The sequence below is a fragment of the Diceros bicornis genome, chromosome 10, assembly GCF_020826845.1.
Source record: "Diceros bicornis minor isolate mBicDic1 chromosome 10, mDicBic1.mat.cur, whole genome shotgun sequence".
Lineage (NCBI taxonomy): Eukaryota > Metazoa > Chordata > Mammalia > Perissodactyla > Rhinocerotidae > Diceros > Diceros bicornis.
Window position 1 is genome coordinate 44373194 of NC_080749.1, and position 26956 is coordinate 44400149.

The window sequence follows — 26956 nt, forward strand, 5'->3', positions numbered from 1 at the left end:
ACTTTTTCCCCTGGAGATTTAACAACAAAGATTTGAGTCATCAACGAGATTCTTTTGGGGCCATGTCAAATTAAACAGATGATAGCTTCTAGACATTGTGAGGTTATTTTGTTTGCTTTTGTTTATTTTATTTCATTTTTATGGCCATTAATTATTTCAAATCCTACTTTCCTGGGTCAACTTTTGCAGGTCTAATTTTTACCATGTGTTTTTAAACATTTATTTTGTGTTGATTGTTTTTGCCACATTTTCCCATTATAAATTGGATAAAATATGACAGTTATATGTGCTTTTTATGAGAAAATTGAGAGTAATTATCCTCAAATGTTTCTGACCCACTCTACTGTTTGACATTTGTATCTTAAATATTGCAAATTCAATTCTTCCCTATTCTTAATCACTTTGGATGCAAGTGCTGGGCTCAAAATGCCTTCAGGATCAAAAAGACAGTATCAAAACACCCTGCTTTGCAATAAACTCAGGAGGTTAGGAAAGGAAGTGAGAAGAGGGGAAGGAGAGCATTCTACGATCCGATTCTTTAGAGATCAGAGCTGACTTGACATCTATTTTCTTTTGTTAGAAACTGAATCTTTCCAATGTAGTGAAAAGAGGGCAATAATAAAATACACGATATACCTATGTAGACTCTCCCACCCCCTACTCACCGCCGCATTTCTTTCTTTAGAATTCCCAATTCAACTTAGGTAATTACCCTCCCCCTTCCATGTTGCTAAGGAGGGAGGTTCCTCCTCATCCCTAAAAGGTGAGTCTTGATTAACCTAGTCCAAGCTTGGTACTTCATTCCCTTTGCCAGTGATTAGTTTCCAATAGACAAGTGGCACAAATCTGCCCAATGAGACATGAGGGAAAGTCTGCCTTGGGCCAAGGCACTTCTGGAAATGATTTTCCTCCCTGATACAACAGGCTATGAATGAGGGACAGCATCCTCTTCTGTCTTGTGAAATAGCTGTGTGAGCAAATGATGTGTTGCTGCAGCAGCCATGTTTGACCCTGAGAGGACCAGCTTGAAAATAAAAGCCAAGAGTCTGAGAATGGCAGAGCTGAAAGATGGAAAGACCCCGGGTATTTGAGGATGTTGTTGGACCACTGCATCAACAAACTCTAGAATTGCCTTACTTCCAATGACAGAAGATGCTAATAATAGCACAAGAGTAAAACTCTATAGTTTAAACAACTTTTGGTCAGGTATTCTGTTACTTGCAGCCAGAAACATTCTATCTGATAAAATCCTCATACAGAATCTGGGGGCTCTAAATTGTTGAGGACTAAACATCTAGGTGAACTACATGCCTGGGGGCCAGTCTGGTGGCTCCAGGATGGAAAGGACTGTATTTAGGCCCATTAATTATTAACTCTTTGCGCGTGGTTGGTTTCTGTACAGACTTCCAGGGGCAGCATTTATCACTTGCTCTTTGGTGCTCCCAGTGCACTTTGATCATTTACTAGAAGGATACTTAGCCCTTTTTATCATAGTTAATGTTTATGTTTCCTTTAATATTATGAATTATTTGAGGACAAGGGCCATATCTATCATTTTTATATCTCTAGTGACCAACAAAGTGCCTGGCATGTAGGAAATGCTCAATAAATATTTGCTGAATTGGAGAATTACCTTCTGTTGACAAGTGTGTGCTGGGCGCATGATCCCTGAAGCGGATCCAGTAGGACGAGGGAGTTAGGTCAGAGGAACTACTGCAGATTAGCTCTTGGGGGAGGATATAACCAAGAGGGCAAGAGAAAATTCTCCATGCTGACTATCCAGCCAGCTGTTCAAAGAGTCATCCTTATCTCTGCCCCTTCCCGCACTCTTCACATTCCCATACATTAAGTCCTACCTCCAAAATACGTCCTGTTTCCTTTTACATCTCCAATGCTACCCCTCTGTCCAATCTGCTATCATCTTTCACCCGGACAAGTGCCCCTCACCCCCATCATTATCTACACAGGAGTCAGAGACATATTTTAGAAATGGAAATAAGATCATGCCACATTCATGCTTGGAATAAAGCGAAACTCCTTTCTGTGTCCCTCTGTCCTCTCTATCACACTTTATATTTGTCCTAGCACATATTACTGTCTGAAATTACTCATGTGCTTGCCTACTACCTGCCTGCCCCATGGATTGTAAAGGCCCATGGGAGCAGGCTGCTCATCTCTACTGTTTAGGGCCACATGCCCTGTACCTGCAATAACACCTGATGTGCAGTAAGCATGCAATACATGTCGGTGAGTTAACAAATACTGCATCTGGCCACTATAGGACCTTAGCCTGAAGAGGTTTTAAATTTCATACTAAAAGAGTTTCCTTCCTGGAATAAAAGAATAAAGGAAAACAACAGGGTAATACGAGCCATCCATGAAACTCATGGACCTGAGCGTGAGCAGGCCGGGCTTTAAAACAAGTGAGGAAAACAAGGAGGTCTTAGCCCCACAGAGATGGTGTTAAGACTACAGGGGCCACTCAGGCAGTTTTGGGGGATCCAGTGTGAAGTCAGGAAGAGGTGGGTGGTAGTACCCACTTGACAGTCACCCCTCCCACTCCCTCTTCCTCTGTTATACATCCTGAGCCACCGCGGCCCTCAGGGCGCCAGGAACAAAGTCCCTGTCGGCTTTTGGCTCTGCCTTAAACTACTTCTGTTTCTTGGGTCTTAGATGCTGAAATATGTGACCTAAGCCCATGGGTCTACTTGCTTCCCCAGTGAACCAAATAATGAAGAAAGGTGCACATTAATGTGTACAGTTAACTAAAGCAAACGATTTATCATTAAGTTCAAAAAAATTTCCTAGGAAGTTACAATTTGGAAGTACGATATAAAACTGCAAATACAGTACTTGGCAAAAATAAAACAGCTAATTCAGAAGTTCTAATTTTGTGGTTTCAGTTTACTCTCAGATTGAGAGACACACCCTCTTTTGGAGGTCATAATGGAGCTGTGAAAACTAAAGGTAAAAATATTTACAAGATACTGATTTACAACAATGAAAGGCTATAAAGCAACGATTAATCATTAACTTAGAAAATATCCCACCAAAGCATTTCTTTAAAATAGTTATTTATGGGGATCAGCAGACTCAGGCAAGGCTAGAAGTCAAAAGATTTGGATTAGTACTTACTCACAGAGCCCTAAACTTCTATGCCTCAGTTTCTTCAGTGTAAAAAGTCAAGATATTAGTATCTTTCTGTGACATGGATTTTTCCATGAGGTTCAAATGAAATAATACAGCGTGCATTAGAAACAAAGCAAGTGTCATTCAGTGCAGGTAGTAAATGTGGACCTACTACTACTACTAAAAATACCTAATAAGACTAGCCAAAAGTGGGAGATATCAGCCCTAGGCTGGAAGTTGTTGTCTAGCTACAGCTTTATATAGGAAAGGGGGTATCAGAAGCAAGCGCATTTCCTCAGAACACTTAGCATACAGGGATCAGCTGCCATAAAATTATAATACAGGTATATAAATGGGAAGTTGTAACATTCACACTAATAGCATCACATTAATTTTTTTTAGTTGAAGTATAATTGACATACAATATTATACTAGTTTCAGGTGTACAACATAGTGATTCAATATTTTTATATGTTATGAAATGATCACCACCATATGTCTAGTTACCATCTGCCATCACACAAAGTAATTACAATATTATTGACTATAATCCCTATGCGTACATTATATCCTCGTGACTTACATATTTTATGACTGGAAGTTTGTACCTCTTAATCCCCTTCACCTATTTCATCTATGTCCCCCCAGTCCCCACCCCAAAACCAGCAGTTTGCTCTCCGTATCTATGAGTCTGTTTCTGTTTTGTTTTGTCTGTTTATTTGTTTTGTTTTTTAGATTCCACATATAAGTGAAATCTTATGTACTTGTCTTTCTCTATCTGACTTATTTCACTTAGCATAATATCCTCTAGGTCCATCCATGTTGTCACAAATGGCAAGATTTCATTCTTTTTTATGACTAATAGTCCATTGTATACACATACCACATCTTCTTTATCCATTTATCTATTGATGGACATTTAGATTGCTTCCATATCTTGACTATTGTGAATAATGCTGCAATGAACATGGGGTGCATATATCTTTTCAAATTAGTGTTTTTATTTTCCTTGGATATACACCCAGAAGTGAAATTGCTGGATTGTATGGTAGTTCTATTTTTAATTTTTTCAGGAACTCCATGCAGTTTTCCATAGTGGCTGCACCAATTTACATGCCCATCAACAGTGCACGAGTGTTCCCTTTTCTCCACATCCTTGCCAACACTTGTTATTTCTTGTCTTTCTGATAATAGCCATTCTAACAGGTGTGAGGTGATCTCATTGAGGTTTTGATTTGCATTTACCTGACGATTAGTGATGCTGAGTATCTTTTCATGAGGGCCACATTAATTTTATACTTGATCACAAGCTAACAGAATGATTTAGAGTTTAAGAGCACCAGCTCTAGCATCACACCACCTGAGTGTGAATCCCAACTCTGTGCAACCTCGAGCAAGTTCCTTAACTTCTTTGGTAGCCAGCCTCCAAGATGGCCCCCAGTGATTTCCAACCCTAGTATTCATGCCCTATCACATTGTATCAGGGTTAGTTTGTGTGACCAACAGAATACAGCAGACACGATGGCACACCATGTCTGAGATTAGCTCATAAAAGGCACTGAAGCTTCCTACTTGGCTACTCTCTTGGATCCTTCATGCTAAGGGAAGCCAGCTGCTCTGGCACTCTATGGAAAGGCCCACATAGTGGGGAACTGAGGCCTCTAGCTAACAGCCATGTGAGAGAGCTTGGAAGTGGATCCTCCAGCCCCAGTCAAGCTTTCAGATGACATCTTGAATGCAACCTTATGAGAGACCTTAAGCCAGAACCACACAGCTAAGCCACTGTGAAATTCCTGACCCACAGAAACTATGAGATAACAAATGTTTGTTGTTTTAAGTTTTGGGGTAATTCATTGTTCAGTAATAAATAACTAAAGCATCCTCTCAAAGTTTCTGTAAATTGTCTGTAAAAATGGAGATGATAATAGTACCTCTTTCAAAAGGTTGTTGTAAGGATCAAATGAGAAATATGTTGAATGCCCTCAGCCCAATACCTGGCACAGGGGGAATACATGTTAGCTATTACTACATCCTTGTGTATTTTCTCTTCTACAAGCAGGATGGTCTTGCATGTATTTACAGTCACATTCCCCATAGGCCTCAGCACTTTGTTAAGTCAAGTCATAACATTTCAAGGACACTGATCTGGCTCTAGTCAGTTCCTTTACATCGTCTTTGTCTGACCATCAATTGGGCAAATAGTCTTCTCTTTTTCTCTCTGATCCCTTTAGGGATGAGAGGCAACATGTCTAAGGGGGAAGTATAAGGCCCATGCTATGGCAAGGGAACCAAAAACCAAAATAGCTGGCCTGAAAAAGACCAACCCACTGACCTCAGGAGCTCTTGACAAAGGTTGACAACAGTTAACTGAGCTACCTGGAGTAAACTCAAGCTGTCACAGAGCACACTGTTTAGAAACTGTCCTCAGAAATATACAAAGCTTTCATTCAGGCTCATTTCTGTGCTTTTCAACCTGGAATAGATCCTGGACTTCCTCAGGTAAACTTCATAGATGTTATCTTTTTTTCTCTGATTATTCCTGTCTCTTTCACATTCAGGTTTTCTTTTATTACGGATAAATGGGTGAGCAGTCAAATTTCCTATGCACTGAAAGAAGGTATTGAGGAATTTACTGCTAAAGCATTGAAAAGAACAAAGGAAGAACAGATATGTTTCTATCTCCTAACAAAACTCAATAATAAAACTATTTGACAAATAACAAAACAATAATAAAACCATTGACAAATACCAGAACTCAATAATAAAACTGTCAAATATTTCAAAAACTCAGCCTATAAGACAATGTAAAGGAGGAAACAAAGGGATCACAAATACTGAGTGAGAAGGTTTTATTGCCACTAAGCCACGAGGATTTCTATAATTCCACTAAGAATAAAATATTTTTATATATTTTACTGCTGAGTCTTTGGGAAACTGAACGTTTAAATATGCAACATCCTTCTATAATAGAATATTTGAGGGATTTAAAACAAAATACAATCCTTTATTATATATACAGAAGGAGGTGAACTTTTAATTTTGCTTGGTGAAATGCGTAATTCCTGACCTCAAGGAGTTTTTATTCTAAAAACAATTATGACAATAGTATTAAGTGTCTCTCTCTCTCTTTCTCTCTCTCTCTCTGCTTTGGGTGGGTCTAGTTCTGCTAAAGTCAGAGTTTCATAGGGAAACACTCGACTTTCTCTTAAACCAAGCTCTCAGGATGAATTTCGGTTTGCTCATTTCTTCCTCCTTTCTTTTGGCTGTTTAGTTCTTTGTTTTCCATGTAATCTAGGACTTTGTTTCATTTTTCTATCAACATCTTTCTTTTTTTTCTTCCTTCCTTTCCTTTCCATTTATATTTCCTCTCTCCCACCTCCCTTCTTTTCTTCCTTCCTGGTATTTGTTTGAGTTTAAACCTAGATTGACAATCTGGAGGACATTTCTTGGTTGATGACTCTGGATCCTTTGTAAGAATGTTGTCCCTTACTGTGGCACAGCCCAGGATTGGTATTGCTGATTTAGTGAAAATGCTGCATTCCTGAACTTTCATCTCTGTCCCCTATGATAAGGCAGGAGTTGACACAAGATGATTTCTCTTTTCTCCTGAAATATACATACGTGCCAATTAGGAAATATGAGAAGGAAATAACTTAGTGGTAAGTGTAAATAAAGCACACAATGAAACCACATCTCCACCCAGTTGCCCCAGAGGCAACCTTAGCTACCCCCCCCTTATTTCCTACGTTTCCAATTACCAAAGTCTAATCGTTCACATTTCTGAGTTGCTCTATAGCCTCCAAATTCTGCTCTGTACCATCGGTTTCCCAGGACACTTCCTTGGCTTCCCCTCCAGCCTTGGCCCACTTCAACCTCCCCTGCCACTGCCATGCTCAACGTTTCAGGCATGCTCGGATTTCTCCAGTATGCTCCATCATCTACAGGTTAAAGTCAAACTCCTCCTGCTGCCCACCCTCCTCTCTCGCCGGAGTCCTTTTACAAGCCTAGATTAGACGATTTGATCTTGTGTCTCTGTGTTGACTCACAAGGCATTCAAGTTTTCTGGAAAACCTTATCAGATGGTTATCTGACGTTAACTATTCAAGTCTCCCCACAACAGAAACCTCTTGTGAGAAATCTTCCCTCACTTTCCCAGAAGTGATCCTTCTAACCACCAGGGAAGTTTGCTCAAGCCTGTCTAAACTATCTCATTGAATCATAATCATAGTTCGATGGACACATGTGAATCTTTCAGGAAGTCCCCACCAAGCGGACTTTCTTGAAATCTGTTCAAATTTCATTTGGAGAAGAGACTAAGTGCTACTTAAGGGAAATGGCAGTCTGCATGCCCCACCGAGCAAAACAAAATCCCTGTGGTTAACTTAACCAAACCACAGGGAAGGCAGTTGCATGACCCTGGCTCCTAGGCGATTTTGCTGTCCATCTCAAGTGGCTTATTAAAGTTTAGTGTTCCTTCCAATTTGCCTTAACTGAAGTTCCGATAGTTACAGTTATACCCATCCTTCCAGTGATGCTGTGGTGCCTCAGCGATGTTTCGGGGACAAATGGGGGATCCAGGTTACTTTGATTTGTTTGTATATCTGTTTCCCACTAGACTGTAAACTTCTCGAAGTCAAGGACCTTCATATTTATAAAATTTAACCTTTGTATTTGCAGCAACTAGCACAATGCCTAGAACATAATGTCAGCCATGTGAATAGTGATTGTATGGATGATGCATCCTTTTCCCACAACACAGCTTTGTGTGTGTGGTTGTTTAAATGTACCAAGTATCACTTTATGAAAACAGTTATATTTTAACAGTTCACCACAAGAGTCAAATGTAAGTGGACTGATGTCTGCCATTTAATAGTTTAAAATGACGGTAACCATTACTTTCTTAAGTAACTAGAAGTCATTATCAATAGGTCAACCCACTCAGTTATTTAACCTTTGGCACCTTTGCCCTGGCCCTGAAATGGCAAGGCAAACACAGTTTTTGACAGCTCTACAAACTAATCCCAAACTGTCACCTTGAAATCTGGATAAGACTCCCTCAGTATGTAAGCACTGTCTATGCATTTCCTGGTTGACTAGACCATCCAGAGACAGTGCTTCAGTAGGCTGCCAGAGGGTGTAATACCGAAATGAAAGTAAATATTTAAAAAGAAAGTCGGGCCAGAGGAGACCCAAACTAGTTATTCTCACTTGTTTGCATCCAATAGTGTTTATTCCATAATATGGATGTTTTATATTCAGAGTTAGGGCTAAACTGGAAGTCAGGCAAGCTAAAAGAAATGAAGGGGGCTTGATATGAAAGAATCCACCAAAATATCACTGATCCCACCCCTCTCTGAACATTACCTTGATGATTCAGCTCTGCAATACTGACTTCTAAAATGTTCAAATAGTTATTTGCCTGCATCCCAACTCTCAAATTGATGAATTTCCATCACCCCTGAAGGAAAACGACCTGGGTGCCCTGTGCGCTGTCTTTTCTCAAAACTATTTTGGGGCTTTCTTTCTTATATTTTCCCTCCCCTTAAAGACATCCTGACTGCTATTTGGGATCTTTAAACATTGCCTCTTTTCCTTTGAAGATCACAACCACAAACTTCTTTCTTAATTTGAATTTAATACGTATTCAATTTAAATTTAATAAAAAGAAATTCTAAGACTTTCCCCTAATTTCAGGACTACGTATGTGTTACACATAAAAAGTGGCTGCTGCAAGGCTCGCAGCCTCAACACTAGATACGAGGTGAGGTGCATCTAGCTGCTGCACTAGAAGCAGCAACAACGCCAGGGAAGGCTCAGCCACAAGCTGGTGCACTGGTCCAAGCCCCCAGCGGAATCCCCAGTTCTCCTCAGTGTGGTAAGACACTGGTCTCCAATTGTCTTATCTTGTTCAAATGTTTCAAACTTACCGTCTTTGTTCAGCAGAATCACGGGCACAGTGATGACGGTGACGAGCACAGCAGTCCCCAGCAGTCCCAGCAGCACCTTCCACACTGTCTGCAAGCCAGTCAGATGAGGTCCAGTTAGAGCGAGCCGTCTGGCCCCACTCTGGGTAAGAGGGTCGGGGCCCGGGCTGCACTTGAGGTAGCAGGGTTTGCCGATGGGCGCGCACTGGCAGAGGGGCACAGTGGGCTGGGAGGGTTTGAGTGTGCCAGTCGGAGTTTGCAAGAGCGGTTGCCCTTGAACTTGTGGCTTCGGAGCACATTAGTGTTTGCTTCTCTACGCCTGCAGGTCAGAAGCCAAGTGAGGATTCAAGCGTGCTTTTGTTGGGTGGCTCCACGGGTCCTCCGAGGCTCGGCGACCCGGTTCTAGCAGAAACCCCGCGGGTCCGAGAGCTAGAGCTCTAGGATGTCCCTTCACCTGTCAGAGGGTGGCCCTAGAGCTTCCGCCGAATGGGAGTCTCTGGTCCCGTTCTGCGAGCTTTGGGGCAATTTAGGGAGGGTTTGGTGAAGAGGCGCCTACAGCTCGACCCTGGCGCTGGGGAAGTGGGAGGCGCGCCGCTCACTCACCTTCATCGCTGGCGTCTGCTCAGGTCTGAGCTTTCGCGGCAGCAGCGCAGGCAGGAGTCAGGCGAGCCGCCCCGACGCGCGGCCAGCTCGGCTGCTCCGGGCCGCGGAGTCACTCGGCGCTCCCAAGTTGCGGCCCGAGTTAAACATTAGTGAGCGCCCAGCCCGCTCGGGTAAAGGGGCGCGGGCAGGCTGCGGGGCGGGCGGCGCGGGAGAAGGCGCGCAGGGCACCGGGCACTGGCATCCCGGCCGGGGGGCGCCCGAGAGGCGCCTCCTCCCGGCTGTGCGGGGCGGGGGGCGGCTGCCGGGGCGCGCAGGGTGCGGGGGCCCCAGGGACGCGCGGGGTGGGGTTATGAGAGCCCGAGCTGCGTGAGCCGGCGCCCGGCATCCGACGCGGAGACTCGAGGCTGCCGACGCCGGGACCGTGTCTGTCTTAGCAGTAAGGGACCTTCCCACTCAGCTCCTGCAACTTCGCGCGGACAGGCGACTGAGCCGAGAGAGGGCATGGGGCTCTGCAGACTCACACAGCTCACTGCTAGCAGCTGGAACTAAAACCCAGGCCCCTGTCACTTGCCAGTGAAAGGTATGTTGGGGGAAAGTGCGGTGTCTGGAAGGCAAAGAAAGAGAAAAGGTGATTGTTCGCTAGTGAATGGCATTTAGAGGATTCATCCTCCACAGGGAATTTCTGGCTTGTTTTGCAGGCTTACCTTCTCATCAAGACGGCAAAAATAACACTAACAATAATGTGGAACTTAACTTTTTCCCAGCCGTTGCTTTAAGCATTTACTGTGTTTATTTTACAGGGAGGAAGCCTAGGCACAGAAAGGTTAAGCTGTTTGGCCAAGTCACAGAGCCAGGAAGTCGTGGAGCCTGAATTCAGAGTCCATGCTGTTAACCACTACTCCACGTGGCCCCTCATTCTTCAGTCTTGCAGAGAGGATTTGGGGAGGAGAAAAAGGTCGTGTGGCTTCTCCTTCCCCCTTCTCTTCATTATGTCTTGTAGGTTTGTTAATTCGTTCATTCATCCCCACATCCTCCCATTTATTCTACCCATTCCGCAGATATTGGAGTGGCTACAATGTACCAGACTCTCTTCTGGATACTGGGGATAGAGAAGTGGGACAACACAGATGAGGTCTGTGCACTTGGCACTTTCAGTATAAAATACACAGGTAAACATTTGCCTTTAGGGCCCCTCTATGCCCTCTTCCTCTCTTGAGGATAAGTACTCCTACCCCCAAGAGGCCTCTTCAGCTTGCTCACTGCAGCTGAAAAGCAAAGCCTCTGCCCATAGTTAGAGGTAAAAGACTAAAACTGAAAAGTCATCTGAGGCATTAACACATGATTATGAGTAAATTCAAGTTTCCGTCCTTTATCTCCAATCTAGACTTTGCTTCTGAACTCAGGGATTTTTTCCCCTCTTGACCATTAGTTGCTTATGATACGTACATACATACATTCACCCACACCCACCTCCAGAGGCTCAAACTTCATCTCCTCTATCAGCCTTGCCTCACCCTTCTCTCGTCATCTCTGTTGTCATTAAAAGTCTCCCCAGAGCCAGCCCTGATGGCCTAGTGGTTAAAGTTCAGCACTCACCGCTTCGGTGGCCTGGGTTTGCTTCCTGATGGCAGAACCACACCACCTATCTGTCAGTTGCCATGCTGTGGCAGCAGCTCACGTAGAAGAACTAGAACAACTTACAACTGGGATATACAACTATGTACTAAGGCTTTGCGGAGGGAAAAAAAAAAGGAAGATTAACAACAGATGTCAGCTCAGGGCCGATCTTTCCCTGGCAAAAAAAAAAAAAAGGAAGCAGTTACTTTAAAAAAAGATAAAAAAGTGTCCCCATTCACCATTCACAAAATCTGAAAACTTCAGTCAAAGATTTTCTTCTTCACTCTCCTGCTCCATTTACTTAGCTGCATTTCCTTTCAATTCTGCCTTTACAAGTATCTCTCAAATTCATCCTCTCCTCTCTCTTCCAACTTCTGGGGGAGGTGAGTCAATAGTGTTACTGGAACTTGTGAGCTGGAGCTGTGAAGAGAGGCCATCCAACAAGGACTACAGGGAAGGGTGTCATATTGGGGGCTCAGTGTCGGCCTCTGCTCTCATCGGTTTGTACACTCAGCAATGAAGGAGGGAAGCCACAAGTCACATCAGCCTCGGTGGGGGGATGTCCATACAGTTGAGCCCATGCTTAACCTCCATGCCTGCACCGTGGCACTGCACATACAGCAAGCCCTGGGGAAGCTGGGGGAAGTTGGCTGACATCCACGGGATAGATCATCTTGTTCTCTGGAGGCCATTCCATGAGGCACAAATATCTTCACACTTTGCCCACTTTAACAGATTCTTTCGCAAGTCTCCCCCAACCTGACCTCTTTGTCACCAGTCTTTCAATCTTGTTTTTTCCAAGTCCCTAAGGAGCCAGCTGGCCAAAACATTAGCCACTATCTATGAGTCAGTGTAGATCTTATATCAGGCCATCTCTCTTTCCATGCAAAGTGGAAAAAACAGATGTACTACTCAAAGTTTTGTCTGTTAGGAAGATTTCTCTTTCTACTGTATTTCTGGGCATCTCTGAGTGGGGCTATGAAACAGCAGCCATCCACTTATGACTGGTACCAGCTTACTTTGCATAAGGCTGACTCTTTCCCCCTCTGTTGTCTGGTTATGGGGAACTCCCTATGAAGCCGTGAAGCCATAGGTGTGTGTTGAGGGAGAGACATTGAAGCAGTGGGAGAAGGCACCATGGAGTCTAAGTTCTCTGCTCATGCGATTTGTTTGTGCCTTCTGGACCTCTTGTACTCATCTGCTATATCTTATAGATACTATTTTCACTTAATAATGGGATGCTGCTGAAGATGCCCAACTTTATCATTTGGTGGATCAGGTAACAACCAGTTCAGTATGGGTAGCTCAGGTTGTATAGTTGGTGTTGTGAGTTGAATTGTGCCCCCTCCAAAAAAGACACATTGGAGTCCTAATCCCCAGGATTTCAGAAAGTGACCTTATTTGGAGATAAGGTCTTTAGAGAAGTAATCAGTAAAAAGAAGTCATTAGGGTGGGCTCTGATCTAATATGATTGGTGTCCTTATAAAAAGGGGAAATTTGGCCACAGAGACAGACACACATAGAGAGAAGATGATGTGAAGAGACACAGGGAGAAGATGACCATCTACAAGCCAAGGAGAGAAGCTTAGAACAGATCCTTCCCTCATAGCCCTCAGAAGGAACCAACCCTGCTGATCCCTTGATTTTAGACTTCTAGCCTCCGGAACTGTGAGACAATACATTTCTGTTGTTTGAGCCACCCAGTTTGTGGTACTTTGTTACAGCAGTCCTAGCAAACTAATATGCTTTCATTCTCTACCAGGGCTCTGTAGAAAGAGTAGAGTTGATTTTCTTATAGTGAATAGTCATTGACTGTTGTAGCCAGCATCTAAGATGGGCCCCAAAGTTTTGTGGTATTTTATTATACATCAATAGATAACTAATAAAATTGGTAAAGAGGGCATGAATTTGTTCTGGAAACCCTAGACGTTTTCTCTGTGATTCTTCTATCGGGGCTTGCCAGAGGCTTTGTACAGTCTCTCTGGCTGTCACCAGCACTTCTACTATTGTGTGTGCTAGGTCATTAAGATCCAAGTATCAGGGCAGCTTGCACTATAGCCTAGACCTGGGGAGCCCTCTCTTGCTCTAGGCTTCATTTGAAACAGATAACCTTAGAGGCTACTGAGAAAATGGGTTGGAGAAGCACATCCAGTTGTGGTATATGGTGCCTCCAGAATGCAAAGAGTTCTGGCAAACATTGTTTCCCTTTGTGATGGGCATGGAACGGGTAGTGACTTATCTTTTACTGTGGAGGGGATATCCTGACATGCTCCAGACCTCTGACTCCTTTGAAACTTTGCTTAATTTTCATGGGATTTATCCTCTACCCTGTGGTCACATTTTGTTTTACTAAAGCATGGAAGGAACTTGCTACTTACTGTACTTGAGGTGCAATTAGCATAATGTCACTAATGTAATGGACCAATGTGGTGTTCTATGGGATATCAAGATGCTCAAGGTCCCAGGAGACTATATTATGACAGAGAGCGAGAGAGTTGACATAGCCCTGAAGTAAGAGGGTAAAACTACACTCCTCACCCTTCCAGGTGAAGGCAAACTGTTTTGGATGGTCCTTATTAATTAGATTCAAGAAAAAAAAAGTGTTCTTCAGGTTAATAGCTCCAGATATTAGGACTGACTGTGTTGTTTGATTCAGTAAAGTTACCACACTGGAAATGGCAGCTGAGATTGATCCATAATTATTTTCCATAACCCATCTTACTTTTGCACGGGCTGAACAGGGAAGTTAATTGTGTATAGGATAGAGAACCAGCATTCCTGTATCTTTCAAGTTCTTAGATAGTGACACTAATCTCTGTACTTGCCCAAGGATGCAGTATTACTTTTGGTTTATCGTATGGATGTGGAGGGACAGTTCAAGGGGCTTCCACTTGGTGTTTATATACCATAATCTCTCTCTGTGGATCAGGGGATAAATGAGCCAAGGAATGCAGGCAGACTCTAGAAGCTGGAAAAAGCAAGGAAACGAATTCTCCCCTAGAGCCTCTAGAAGGAACGCAGCTCTGATGACACCTTGACTTTAGCTCAGTATGACCCATTTCAGACTTCTGATCTCTGGAACCGTGAGATAGTACTTTTGTGTTGTTTCAGGTCACTAGGTTTGTAGTAATTTGTTACAGCAGCAATAGGAAACTAATATACCACTGGACCACAGTGGTGTTTTAACTCTATAGAAATTAGAATAAGCCTCTGACCAGTATTTAAAAACTCCTGGGAGGTCTGGGCATATCTCTTTTCACAGGGTGTTTTCAAACTTAGCTGTATGTCACCCATCCTTCTAAAGAAGATTTGGAAGAAGATTTTAAGGTATGTACTGTGGCAGCATTGCAGGCTCCTTCCTCTAAAAGATCTGGCCTCCATTTCAAACAAGGCATTCTGAGTCCCTGAACTGATTTGAGCCTGGAAAGTGGATGAGAGGCCATGAATTTCTATTGTGGAAACTTAAGTGAAATTTCTGCCCCAGATCTAGAATTTTTCTGATTGCCTAAATCAAGCCATGGTTTAAAATGCTGCTCATCCACTTCATTCTTAGGTATCCCATGATAAATGAACCACCACCAATGCAGATTAAACACTCTGATCGCCATGTTATGCCTGCAGCTGTTTAGGTTAATAGCCTATTTTAAGAACCTGAGTCTTGGAGGTGGGGTCACCTAGAGTGAGCTGTTGCCCTAGAAGGATGCAGCCAGTGTTAGATTGCAGCAGAAAGCAGATAAAAAGCAGAAGGAATAAATACTTTGGTCTCTTTCTCATATTTCTCTTTAACATCTTGCTTGTGCCTCATACTGGCTGAATCCAACTAAAGGCAGAGGGTAAAGGAGCCTGGATCATAGAGGATGCTATCTGCAGGGGTCAGCTTCCTAAGGCACTGGGCAGGGAAGATAAGGGCGAAGAAAGGATGGGAAGGCCCAAATGAAAAATAACCGGGGGCCAGCCCCGTGCGTGGCGGTTAGGTTTGTGGGTTTGGATCCTGGGCACAGACCTACCCATTGCTCATCAAGCCATGCTGTTTGGGTGCCCCACATACAAAAAATTGGGGAAGATTGGCACAGATGTTATCTCAGGGACCATTTTCCTCACCCCCTCCAAAAAAAAAGAAAGAAAGAAAAATAACCAAATAAGCAGCCCAACCTGGTTGTAGTGTGTATTATTTGCTTAATTGTCTCCTCATAAAGATTGGAAATGTTCCATTTGTTCTTTTATCTTTCTCTTCCATCCTTCTCCTTCCAGTGTCCAGTAAAATACCTGGAACACATCAGTAGTCAATAAGTGTTGGTTGAATAAATGAAAAAATGAAATGGTAAACGAAGGAAAAATAACATCAGACCTTTCTTTGTGTTCTTGGGAGCTGGAACCAGAGGTGTGGAAGAAATGAGATCTCACATGTAGATAGAAGAGAGAGTGGGAGGATGGCAGAGGTGGGGGCGTGGTGAGGGAGCTGAACAGATTTTACTCTCGCCTGCGGCTCTGGAGGCTAAGGGAAGGAAGTACCAAGGTATTTATTTGTTCTTTTGCTCGGTGGACACCTGCCCTCCACCTGTTTGGGGAACTTTGCCCATCTATGTGGGAATGACTTCCTGCTGCCCCAAAGCCAAACTTCACATCTCACCTCCTTTGAAGTCCAGGTCAAATCTCACTCTTCCTTGTTACCTTCAACATTAACCCCAGCTGTTTCTGTTCGATTTTCTGCTTTCCCTACCAACTATAGTTTGGAATATTATTCTTCTCGAGGTAGAACTTATTTACAACAAAATTCATTTCTACCAAGAGATGCATAGGTGATAGACAGATAGCTGGCTGGCTAATCCTATGAATTTAGATATATGGAAAGAAGAAATTTCAGGCTGAAGGAATAACTATACACGAAGGCTTGAGAGGAAAGATGGAGGAGCTTTAGGGAATATCTGTTAGTTTTGTTTCACCAGAATATAAGGTATTCTAGAGAGTATAGGGAAATAAAGGTCAGTCATGGATGTGTTCTTCAATTTTAAATTCAATATTCGGTATGTACTAGGGAGCCACTGAAAGTTTTTGCCAGAGAAAGGAACCCAATCAGACTTAAACTGGTTTCTGCTGCTTGAGTTTCTCTTCGTGAAGGGGATTTAGGATGGAAAAGAATAACTACACGGGAAACTGGATCTTCTTAGTGATATCACATGGAGGTCTTTGCTATGGGTGTGTCCAAAGACCTTTATTCTGGTGATATTCCTTGTGCTTTGAGGGGAGAAAGGACAGTAGTTCTAATCTTTCAAATAGAAGTGAAACCAAGTGGGAAGAAGTTTGAAGAGCCAGAAACTACAAGGCAAACACAGTCCAACAGGGATGGTCTGATGCTCTTTAGCTTCCTGGCTAAAAGCATAATTTTAGTGGAGGTATTTACATAGGCTCTACAGTGTCTTTCTCAAACTTTTTTTCTTTATTCTTTACCTTTCCCCACTCTGAATCTATTTTAGATACTTTTTTCCTAACCACTCTCCCATGAAATTTTTTTTTTTTTTCGTGAGGAAGATCAGCGCTGAGCTAACATCGGATGCCACTCCTCCTCTTTTTGCTGAGGGACATTGGCCCTGGGCTAACATCCATGCCCATCTTCCTCTGCTATATATGGGACGCTCCACAGCGTGGCTCGACAAGCAGTGCGCCGGTGCGTGCCCAGGATCTGAACCGGTGAACCACGGACCGCTGCAGCAGAGCGCATGCACTTAACCGCTTGCACCACCGGGCTGGCCCCTCTCCCATGAAATTTTAATACCACAGATATACTCTATGTCTGTTTGTGTACTATATGTACTATATATATATATCTGCACTTCATACTAAGAGAATAATTTTTTTGCCCCCAAGAACCACTCCCTTGGAGGCAATATTGCCTTCATTGATAATGCATGCTCTATAGTTACACACAATTCCTACATGAGCGTGGCAATTACTCAGGATCAGCAGAATACCATTACTCTTTTAGAGTACTGTTTCCAGCATATGACAGAAATACTGAGTTCACTCTGGGAAAGCTAACCCCTGAAATCTTAATGCTGAGAGACTGAATATGCAAACAGACGATGGCCAGACCATATACGACGATTGGATTCTGACTCACAACCTCTACAGCAATCTGCCCAGAGTGGTCAGGACTTGGTCAATGACTGTCAGCTTTCCTGTTTTTACCTTTGCTTCCAACTCAGGACCAACCAGAAAAAGATTAATATGCTCCCCAATCCAATCTTGTAAGATGCTCCCCTTCTACTTAGCCTGTCTCGTGTTTTCCCCTGCCAATAGTCTCCAATCAGCATATTTGAAGCCTCTCCTTTTCACCATAAAGCACTCTTACTGTCCTGCCAGCCTTTGAGACCAAATGCCAAGTGATGCTGGCTGATCCCTTTGCTATAGCAAGCTCTGAAGAAGTAGCCTTTACTTATTCTCATTTGGGTGGTCATTGTTTATTTCCATAATATGGAATGGGGATGTAGCCATGGAAGACCTTACGCATTTAAACAGATACTATAGATAATAATTCTCTCATTTATCTGTTCCAGTGTTTCAGCAGCGAGAATGACTCATTCACTGATCTCTGTTTTCTTTAAGTACTCCAAAGGTTACTATAACATTATGTACCTTGTTCTTTATCAGCCACAGTATTCAGATGATGTGTCCACATTTTTTGACTATTTGACTACAGCAGTCATAATATTCAAAGATGCTTGGAAATGCAGGCAGGTGCTAAAAGACTTAGATAAGTCATTCAGTAGGAGTCTTATACATATAAAGACACTATTACTGAGTTTATTGAATTCTTATATGTTAACTTTGACTTTGATGTGGCCCGGAAAAATGCTCAGTGCTCAAATGACTACTTCTTGAGAATTTTATCACAAATGTTTGTCTCTTTAGAGTTAAGACTTCCTGTCACATCCACCAGTGTATTAGCATTAATATGTTGACAGTTAAACTAAAAATGATTTCAAGAGAAGCTGAAGGATGAATTGTGAATTTGATTAGAAGATTGATTCTAAATCAGGTCACGTAGTTATGAGTAACAATGCAAAGACCACCCAAAGTCTTTTGGATACAAACTAGATGATGCCATGAATATTGAGAAAAAAACTTCATCAGAGGCTCCTGAGTGGGCAGCTCAGGACTCTGGCTTCTACTAATGGAAAAACAAAAAATTTCAACATGCTAAATTCGTTGTGTAAAATACAATATATATTTTAGACAACTATATTTTAGAAAATATAAAAAATATTTTGAGTATAACTAATTGTGTATTTACATTTGGCTTTAATTTAATCAGGGTTCATACTTATTGAGACACTGCTTTGCCAGGCAGTGTACTAGGAATATCATGGTAAACAAGTCAGGCCCATCATGGGGATCACAGTATTTACAAACAAGTTTATAATTGCTAATCCATCCAAGCTTCCCAGCAAAACTCAAGACCAAATCTTAGAGATGATTAGTCTTTACTTTAACTTTACTAAAAAAAAAAGCTTTGTGGGGGGAGCTGGGGGAGGATATTAGAATTTCCAGAAGACACATGGATGCGCTGTGCTGTGGACCTGATGTTTGGAGTGTGCTAGTCCTCTTGGCTCCTTCCTGTAGGTGCCCGTCCTTCTGTTTCCCTCCTAGGTCTTGCCGTCTCTTCTTTTTTATTGTCTCTTCTATGCTGAGTATCCCCTTCAGTAATATCTCCTTCAAACCAGTCCTTTCAGGCAAAGGCCCCACCTTTCTACATCTTTCTCCTCCCTCAAACTCCATTTATTCTGATGAACAGACTAGATTGGAGGTTGACATATGTGTTTTATCAGGACTTTTGAGGCCAGAAGCCTTTCCTGATTCTTAACAGTTGTGCCAGTGATCCTGCACATACTTCCTTCACTGCCCTTACCACATCACGTTGAAATGAACTCTTAACATTCTGTCTCTCCTCCCCTGCTTTGACTGTGGCAGACATGTTTTATTAATATTTGTATTTCCAGGAACTACAACAGTGTTGGGTTGGAGTGAACTCAGCAATGTATCAAAGCCAGGAACACAGAAACAACTGCTTTTTCCAGCCACTCAACATACCACCTGGAACGCAGCATAAAGAGCAAAGATTTTAAAGTCAGAGAAGCCTGGGTCTGTCATCCAATTATTATGTGCTTCTAGGTTTTTTTTAACCTACTTCACAGAGTTGTGAAGTTTTAATGAGATAATAACCCAGTAATTTCAGCTACTCCCTGAGGCTTTCAAATTTATCTATATGTTGATGATGTGTCCACATATCTCTTAGTGAGGATCCCTCTGCTGGATTCTGAGCCACCGGGATGTCCTGGCCTGATGACTCAGAGGCCTATCAAATGCAAGTTAGCCAAGAGTAAGTTAAGCATTAATTATTGCTGGTATTATCCCTCCTCACCCCCCATCACACACACCAAGTTTGATCCTTTTCCATCATGGCCTACCTCAGTGAGAGGTATCACCTGCCACTTTGCCCAAGCTGGAAACCCAGCCTAAATCCTAGTCAAGCTTCCAGACTCCAGTGCCATGTCCTGTAAGAGGCCTTGCCTACCACCTGTCCAAGTGAGGTGCTTTGCCTCTGTGCTCCCAGAAAACCTCATGCCTCGATTCTTTTTAACAAAGCACCTATAATTCTGTAGTGTAATTTTCTAATGTAATAATAGCTAAGATTTATGGACCCCTGTGCTGGACATTCTTCTAAGTCCTTTATTTGTATTAGCTCATTTGAGCCTCCTAACAACCCCATGCAGTAGGTACTGTTATAATCCCTGCTTTGCAGATGAGGAAACAGAGGCACAGAGAGGTAATATTCCTTCCAGTATTACACAACCACCATTTGAACCCAAGAGGTCTAACTCCAGAGTCCATATAATCATCTACTATGCATTTTCATATCCAATAATCGCCAAGGATTTTGTCTGTGTTATTCGCTGATGTACTCCTAGGGCCTAAGATAAAGTCTGGTATGCCATAGCTGCTCATAAAGTGTTTACAGATTCACTGAATGAATAAATGCTAATTCATTTGTGTCTCTCCCTTCTGAAGGGCCAGGAACTGGGTTTTATTCTGTTTATTCCCAGCAGCTAGCCTGGGACCTGGCACATATAAAATTGTTAAGCTTGTCTCTCTGCATAGGTTCATTGCCACTCTGAGTTCCAAGATTACACTTTTCCTCTGTGTTTTTTTGAGACCTTGCATCCACCCTACCATGCCATAACACACTTTACTGCATGTCAATTTTCAGTGTGTAGCAAAAAATCTTGGTCAGCTGCTGCTTGACAGCTGCAAAAACAGAGCTGCACTGGAGCCAAACAATTTTGTCTCTTAGAGAAGCAGGGAGGAGAGCCTCCTGCCACCTGTGGGTGTGTGGGTGGAGGCCTGAATCATCGAGTTCTTTGCATTCCTTACAAAAAGATAACTCAAAGGAATATTACACAACATGGAGAAATAGGAGGAGAAGAAGCAGAGACATAAAAATGACTAAAATGTTGAAAAATATGATCTACAGGACTAAAAATAGTTGTGATCAAGTTTGGAGAGGAAAAATCTGTGGATCAATGTTCCAGTGCCCTGAAGGGCCATGCATGAATGGGCTCCAGTTTGATAGAGGTTGAACAGATGTTCACAGGCCTCATGGAGGAGAGAAATGTGCAAAATGCCTGGACTGCCCTCTGAGGAGCTGAGACAGGGGAAAACGGACAACTTTACTAGGGGAAAGGCAGCCTGAGCTTCAGCAAAACCTTGTGAAAGAATATCCTTGAGTCCACGTTGACCCAGGCAGAGCGGAAAGGAGTGCACAAGTAATGATGGCATTTCCTGGGTAGTAGGTGTATTTTACATTTTTCTTTTCTAAATGAGCCCTTTACAAATCCCAATAGAGTTTTAAAATGCATTGCAGAATTTCTCTAGAAACTCTGAAACCTTTGGGTGACATGGGGTTGAGGGGGCAGGTCAAACTTTCGTGGTCATGCAAACAAACAAACCATTCTCATGTTCCAATCTCCGGCTCATTTGATGGCTAGCGTTTGAGAGACAAGTTGTTAGAGGAGCCAGAGCGTGGGTGAGCTGCTTGCTCAGGCTGTGCCTCATTGTCTCTTTTGAGCAGCACTTTGCAAGCAGCATTGTGAGGATCAAAGAGGCACAGAAAATAAGCCACACACTTACTAAAGGGCTCATAGGAGGCTCCACAAATGGCAGTGGATTTATCATTAGTATTATTTTTCACTAGCGTTATTTTCTTAATTTTCCAGCTAGGATTTCTGAGGTATTGCCCCATCATGACAAAGGTTGATTAAGGAAGATCCCAAAGTTAGAAGAGCTTTTGACTAGAATGAAGGGACTGAATTTGTTCCCCAGATGGACTCACTGGCTAAAAGGGGATTGTGGAAAGTATTTTAATCAACAGTTTGTTCCACAGCCAGTGTTTGGGCTGTTGAGAAGGGGGGCTGCTATGTAAGTGTATTGTGATAACGAATGCCCTGAGGGCAGAAGGGAATTGTGTAAGAAGATGTATTCTCTCATTCTCTCATGTATGGTCATCTTTTCTGCCCAAGAAGAATGTACACACTTTATGAGCAGGAACAATGTCTTCTAATTTGTATTTATAATCTTTTTTTTCTGTCTCAGAGTTTTCAAGAACTAAGAATGTGCATATGGATAAAATAAATCCAGAAATTCAAGCTACTTGTATTGCTAAACATATGTAGAGTTTCATTTAAATATAATTCATAAAAGGTATAAATGGCAAGAGTTTCTTTCTATTCAATGATTTTGTGCAGCACCTGGTATACTACCCATAGTGGCCAAATACAACAACCCTCACCTTGTGGAGACCCTCTACCCAGCAGATCTGACCTCCTTCCTGGATCTCAGAGGTTCAAGGATGCAATGTGCCTGCATCTGTACCCTTGAGGTCCTGCTGTCTTCTCCAGGCCTTACAGCTGCTTTGAGAGAGGAGTGACCAAGGCATTCTCAGTTTTGAGGGCAGTGAAATAAAACCACCTGGACAAACCAGGTTCTCTTATTAAACTCCATGTTTTCCCAAGAAGAGCCTCTGTTTTTTTTCCCTATACACTATTGAAGGCATTGCTGGTGGACAATTTTTAGCAGCTTTCTCCTCCCTATTGTTTTGAAAGGCACTGATTAGTAAGTAGATCATTTATATTTAGCAATTGACGTTTGAAATTTTATTCAAACACAGGATTTACTGTAGAACAAATCAGTCTTCATTATTTTAGTGAAAGCCATAAACTTAACTCAAACATAACACAGAGTCAGATTTCTGGACCTCTTATCTACTCAGTCATCCCTGTGGGAGGTTAATTCTTATGGATGGGTGAACTACTTTTGGCAAATGGTTAATGGGATATATGTTAGATGGGTATTATTTCCTTTAGGCATTCACTTAATGGTTGGGTGACCATTTCTAATTCCTCCTGATAATAGAAAGGGGTAAGAAAACATGGAAGGGAAGGTTAGATTTGAACCATATGAAATTGCTGATCCTTGACCATTTTTGACCTACAGAATTATAATTTGTTACAGTACAACTTAATATATCTAAGGTTTGTTCATAAAATAATACATTCTATACTATGTCCAGTATAAAATTGACATTGGATTAGTAACATAGTACACTTAAGAAGAAAAGTTCAAAAATTGTTTTAAGTACAGCTGCAAAATAGGAACATGATAATATGTTCCAGACTGTAATAAACCAGTAATTGATGAAAGAAGACATCATTATGTTATTTTGTACCCAGTAGTTAAATATGATTCTTATAATTATAAAAAATATGTTAGTTTACTATAAACCCTAAAGTCAATAACATTTTGTGAAACAACTCTTTATTGTGTTATTTGAGTTGGAGGTAAATTGTCTTAAGGAGATTTAGGAAATCTTCCTTTATCTCACTGATGACTATGTATTTCAACAAGAAATGCTTTAAAAATTTTTTAACTACTCTGTACATGAATAAATTGTGCTAACACATAGAATTAAATATGATTGATAATAATTTTAATTAACTTATAAAGAGAATTTCAAGAAAAAATGAAAAATTTTGGCTTGAAAATTTCTGAATAATGTCCAAAAGTAACCTCGCTCCTTTATATTTTGGTCTCAGATAAAGTAATAATTCACAACTCTAAATTATACAAAAGAACTAATGCTCTTCTTTTTGTGTGCACCTAATAGACAGTCTTAATAAAGGAGCTAATGAGCGTCTGATGGCATGGTGCAGCATAAACAGAAGGAGGAAACTAACAACCTCACTAATCATGGAGTAAATACTTTTATATGGAAAACAAGAAAATGCGAAATCATAGAATGGCTGCATCTTGACCAGAGAGGAAAAAATGGCTTCTCTCCTATCAATTATAGAAAGTTAGGTGATGACCCCTAACCTCTTCAAAGATAAATACCTTAAAATGCTTGAGTACTTTCTTACTAGAGATTTTCCCTTTAGATGCTGCAGTTTAAGATTCTTAAAGGAAGAGTTATACTTTAGAGTTCATGAGAAGTGTCCCTTTTCATCAATGGGGAGTGTTCATTTATAATTGTTTCCCATGGAGCTCCATGTGATGGGCTATGACCAGTATTAATTGTTTTAGTGCTTTCCTCTCAATATTCCTGAGAAACCTAACAAAGCTTTATGGACAGCCCACAATGTGCTCTCCCTCCCTCACATCCAGTCCCCAGAACCACTCAGAGTGCAGGCCACAGCCACTTCTCTCGGTGGCTTCTCCTTGCTCCTTGCCCTCCTTGGTCCTACCCCCAATCAGTTCTCTGTACTCTGCTCAGAGAGATTGTCCTCAAATGCAAGTGTGGTCCTACTGTTTCCAATCCTTTGAGCATGTCTATAAATTCCTTTGTAATGTTGCCTCCTTTCCCACCGTTCCTGCCCGCTACTCAGGCCTGCTCTTCATTCTAGGCCTCTGTTCATTCAGTACCCTCTTCCAGGAACTCTTTCCCCAGCAGCATCCACCATTTCCTGTACCTGGATAATCCCTGCTTGTTTGTGACGTCTCTGCTTAGATGCTGCTTCCTCCAACTCACCTTCCCAGATCCTCCAAATCTGAATTCCCCTAACACCTCTACCTCCTCTCCTTGTAGCGGTGACCATGCTATATTACCATTGCCTTTTTGCTTTTCTGAAAACCTCTACAGTCTGCAAGCAACTTGAAGGTAGGGCCTCTTGTCTGTCTCATTCACCGTTGTATTCCCAGGGCCTAGCACAGTGCCTGGCTCAGAGTAGCCACTGAATGTGTGTTTGTTGAATGAATGAATGAAGACAGACAGACAAACAGGCGTACAGATACACAATGGTGCTTTGGGCAGAACTCCTATCTTTGAAGAGCTTATAGTCTGTTTTACTTTCTGTACATTGGAAGACTATGTGGAAGAATAAAAAGAACACAGTTTTTAATTAGATCTGGATTTATACACCAGCTTTAAAATCTACCAGCCCTGTGAATTTGAGTAATTTATCTAACCTTCCTGAGACTTAACATATGAATCAGTATAGGGATAAAAGATGTCTACCTCATGGGGTTCTTGTAAGTGCTAAAATAAGATACATTAAACACGTGCTATAATAAGCATGTGATAATGTTGGCTTCCTTCCTTTCCAACACGCAGCTCTCCTTCTACTTAACACAAATCTTGGCTCACCTTTCCAGTGGACTAGAGATGTTCCTCCCTCATGTATGTGATCACACAATTTTAAAAATCATATTGAGAAGAAGGTAAGAGAGTTTACATTTATTAAAAATAATATAAATAAATATAACACATTAAAAGAATATGTATATATCAAGAATTTTTAAGTGTTTAAAGCATTGTATGTCAAATATCCTATCCTGCTATATAAGATAAGTAAATTTAAAATTAGATTTCAATGGGCAGACTCAGTTTTATGGTGTTGGGTTCAAATTTTAGGCTGCTGTGAAATTTTATAGTGCATCCTTTTAAATATTAATTTTTTGTAATTGAATAAACTCAAAATTTTAAATTTTGAATGAAAATTAAAAATAGAATTGTATTTTTTTAAACTTGGTGATAATGCTACAAATTTTAGATCAAAATTTTTTTCTAAATAATAATGGTAATTATTTATTTTACTTGACTATGTAATGAGTTAAGAGATATGCAGAAAAAAGATCTAAGAACTCCTTCATTGCTATTATTTTTTCAGTGAAAGCATATGCCCTAAACTAGGACACAAGAGAGTCGGCTGAGATAGCCTTCCTTCCACAAAATTTACAACCCAAAGGCTAGTTTTACATGTTTTCTTTGCCGGCTGGATTGTGGCTGATCATGGCCAAGTGTTTTGTTGCTGCCGGTTTGGCTCTTAAAGGAAACTGGATCCTGACAACAAAGTTCAAGAATTATTGTCGGCTTCTCTGCATAACTTAGAAGCATCTCCAAAGGCATATGTACTATTGCCCTGGCAGACATATATACACGAGTACAGTGTAACACCTCCATCCTCCATGCTTGGCAAGTTAATGTGGATGTTCATTTTTATAGCCGCTAACTTATTAGCTGTGGATTACGTTGTCACTTTGTGTGTTACATTTCCAAGCATAAGAAGTGTGAGTGAGTTCTAAGACATGTGAAATGAAGGATCAACTCGCAAAAGCTGGTCTTGAAGGCATCAGAGAGTAGGGATAAAGACTTCATCATGCGGTTCATAGAGCCTGCCAATTCTTTGATTGACAGCTCTCTGTATGGCAAGTCTTGAGGGATTGGGTATTTAAATCTTAATTACAAAAAAGTGTTACAGAATACTAAAAATCATTCAAGAAAACTGGAAGGCGTATAATGTAGCATTCCTGTATTAATCTCTTATACAGAATTAAATTTGATTGACAAGATCCATACAAATTGTGTAAAGGAATTTAGGAAATCAGTACAAAACTGAAGGGAAAATTTTAAGCCATGTGCCATGAATGTGTCCTATATTATAAATGAAATTGCTCCACAATTGTATACACAAAAATAAAACAGATTAAAATAAGCTTTAATATAAGATATAATCCTAACTGGCCTAGAGAACTAAAATCTCAGTAACAGGATTGAAACAAACAAACATAAAATACAAATAGCTGCTTTGCTTAGGAGAAAAAGTCACAAGAAATTATTATAGAAAAAAAATTGGATTCCAGAAGATAAAAGTAAAACAACTGTAGAGAAAACATTTTAAAATAAAAATAGAACATTTAAGAACATTGTTTACGCCCTTGGTGTTCTTATATATGCCATTCCCTTCTGAATTCGTAATTCAATAAATACTTATTAATACTTATTACTCTGGTCCAAATCCTTTGCTAAGTACAGAGAATATGTAGATAATGATGGCAGAGTCAGAGTCCAGTGGAAAAGCACTCATGAAAACAGTCATAGCAATAGAATGACTTCAGAATCCAGAAAGACTTCACAGAGGAAGTGGCACTTGAGCTGAAGAATAGCATTTCCTGAGAAGATAAGGGAGAAGATCAGGGTGGCTGGAACATAGGGCAAATGAATGAAGTGAAGAAAGAAGCCAAGTCGATTTTGGAGTGGATTGTGAAGTGCCTTGTGTTTCCTGTAGAGGTGTTTGGACTAAATCCAAAGGCAATAGGCAGTAGACAATAGGGTATTTTGGTGGGCTTTTAAGTAG

The 26956-nt window shown here is 41.4% G+C and overlaps 1 protein-coding gene, 1 long non-coding RNA gene and 1 pseudogene across 2 annotated transcripts in view; 2 read left to right on the forward strand and 1 right to left on the reverse strand.

Annotated features, from left to right (window-relative positions):
• DPP4 (dipeptidyl peptidase 4) overlaps positions 1–9857 on the reverse strand; it is an 86317-nt gene extending 76460 nt beyond the window's left edge. Inside the window, exons 1-2 of the mRNA XM_058549102.1 lie at positions 9657–9857; positions 9057–9144 (exon numbers count right to left, since the gene is read on the reverse strand). Of these exons, the coding sequence (XP_058405085.1) occupies positions 9057–9144; positions 9657–9662 (94 nt within the window). The 5' untranslated portion in view covers positions 9663–9857. The remainder of the gene's footprint in view (positions 1–9056; positions 9145–9656) is intronic.
• An 874-nt stretch (positions 9858–10731) lies between these two features.
• LOC131410441 (eukaryotic translation initiation factor 3 subunit E-like) lies at positions 10732–18445 on the forward strand (annotated as a pseudogene).
• Positions 18446–18724: 279 nt separating this feature from the next.
• LOC131410504 (uncharacterized) lies at positions 18725–26683 on the forward strand. The gene is made up of 3 exons (XR_009221269.1): positions 18725–19650; positions 24934–25040; positions 25490–26683. It is a non-coding gene; the product is annotated as an uncharacterized LOC131410504 (long non-coding RNA).
• The last annotated feature ends 273 nt before the right edge of the window (positions 26684–26956 follow it).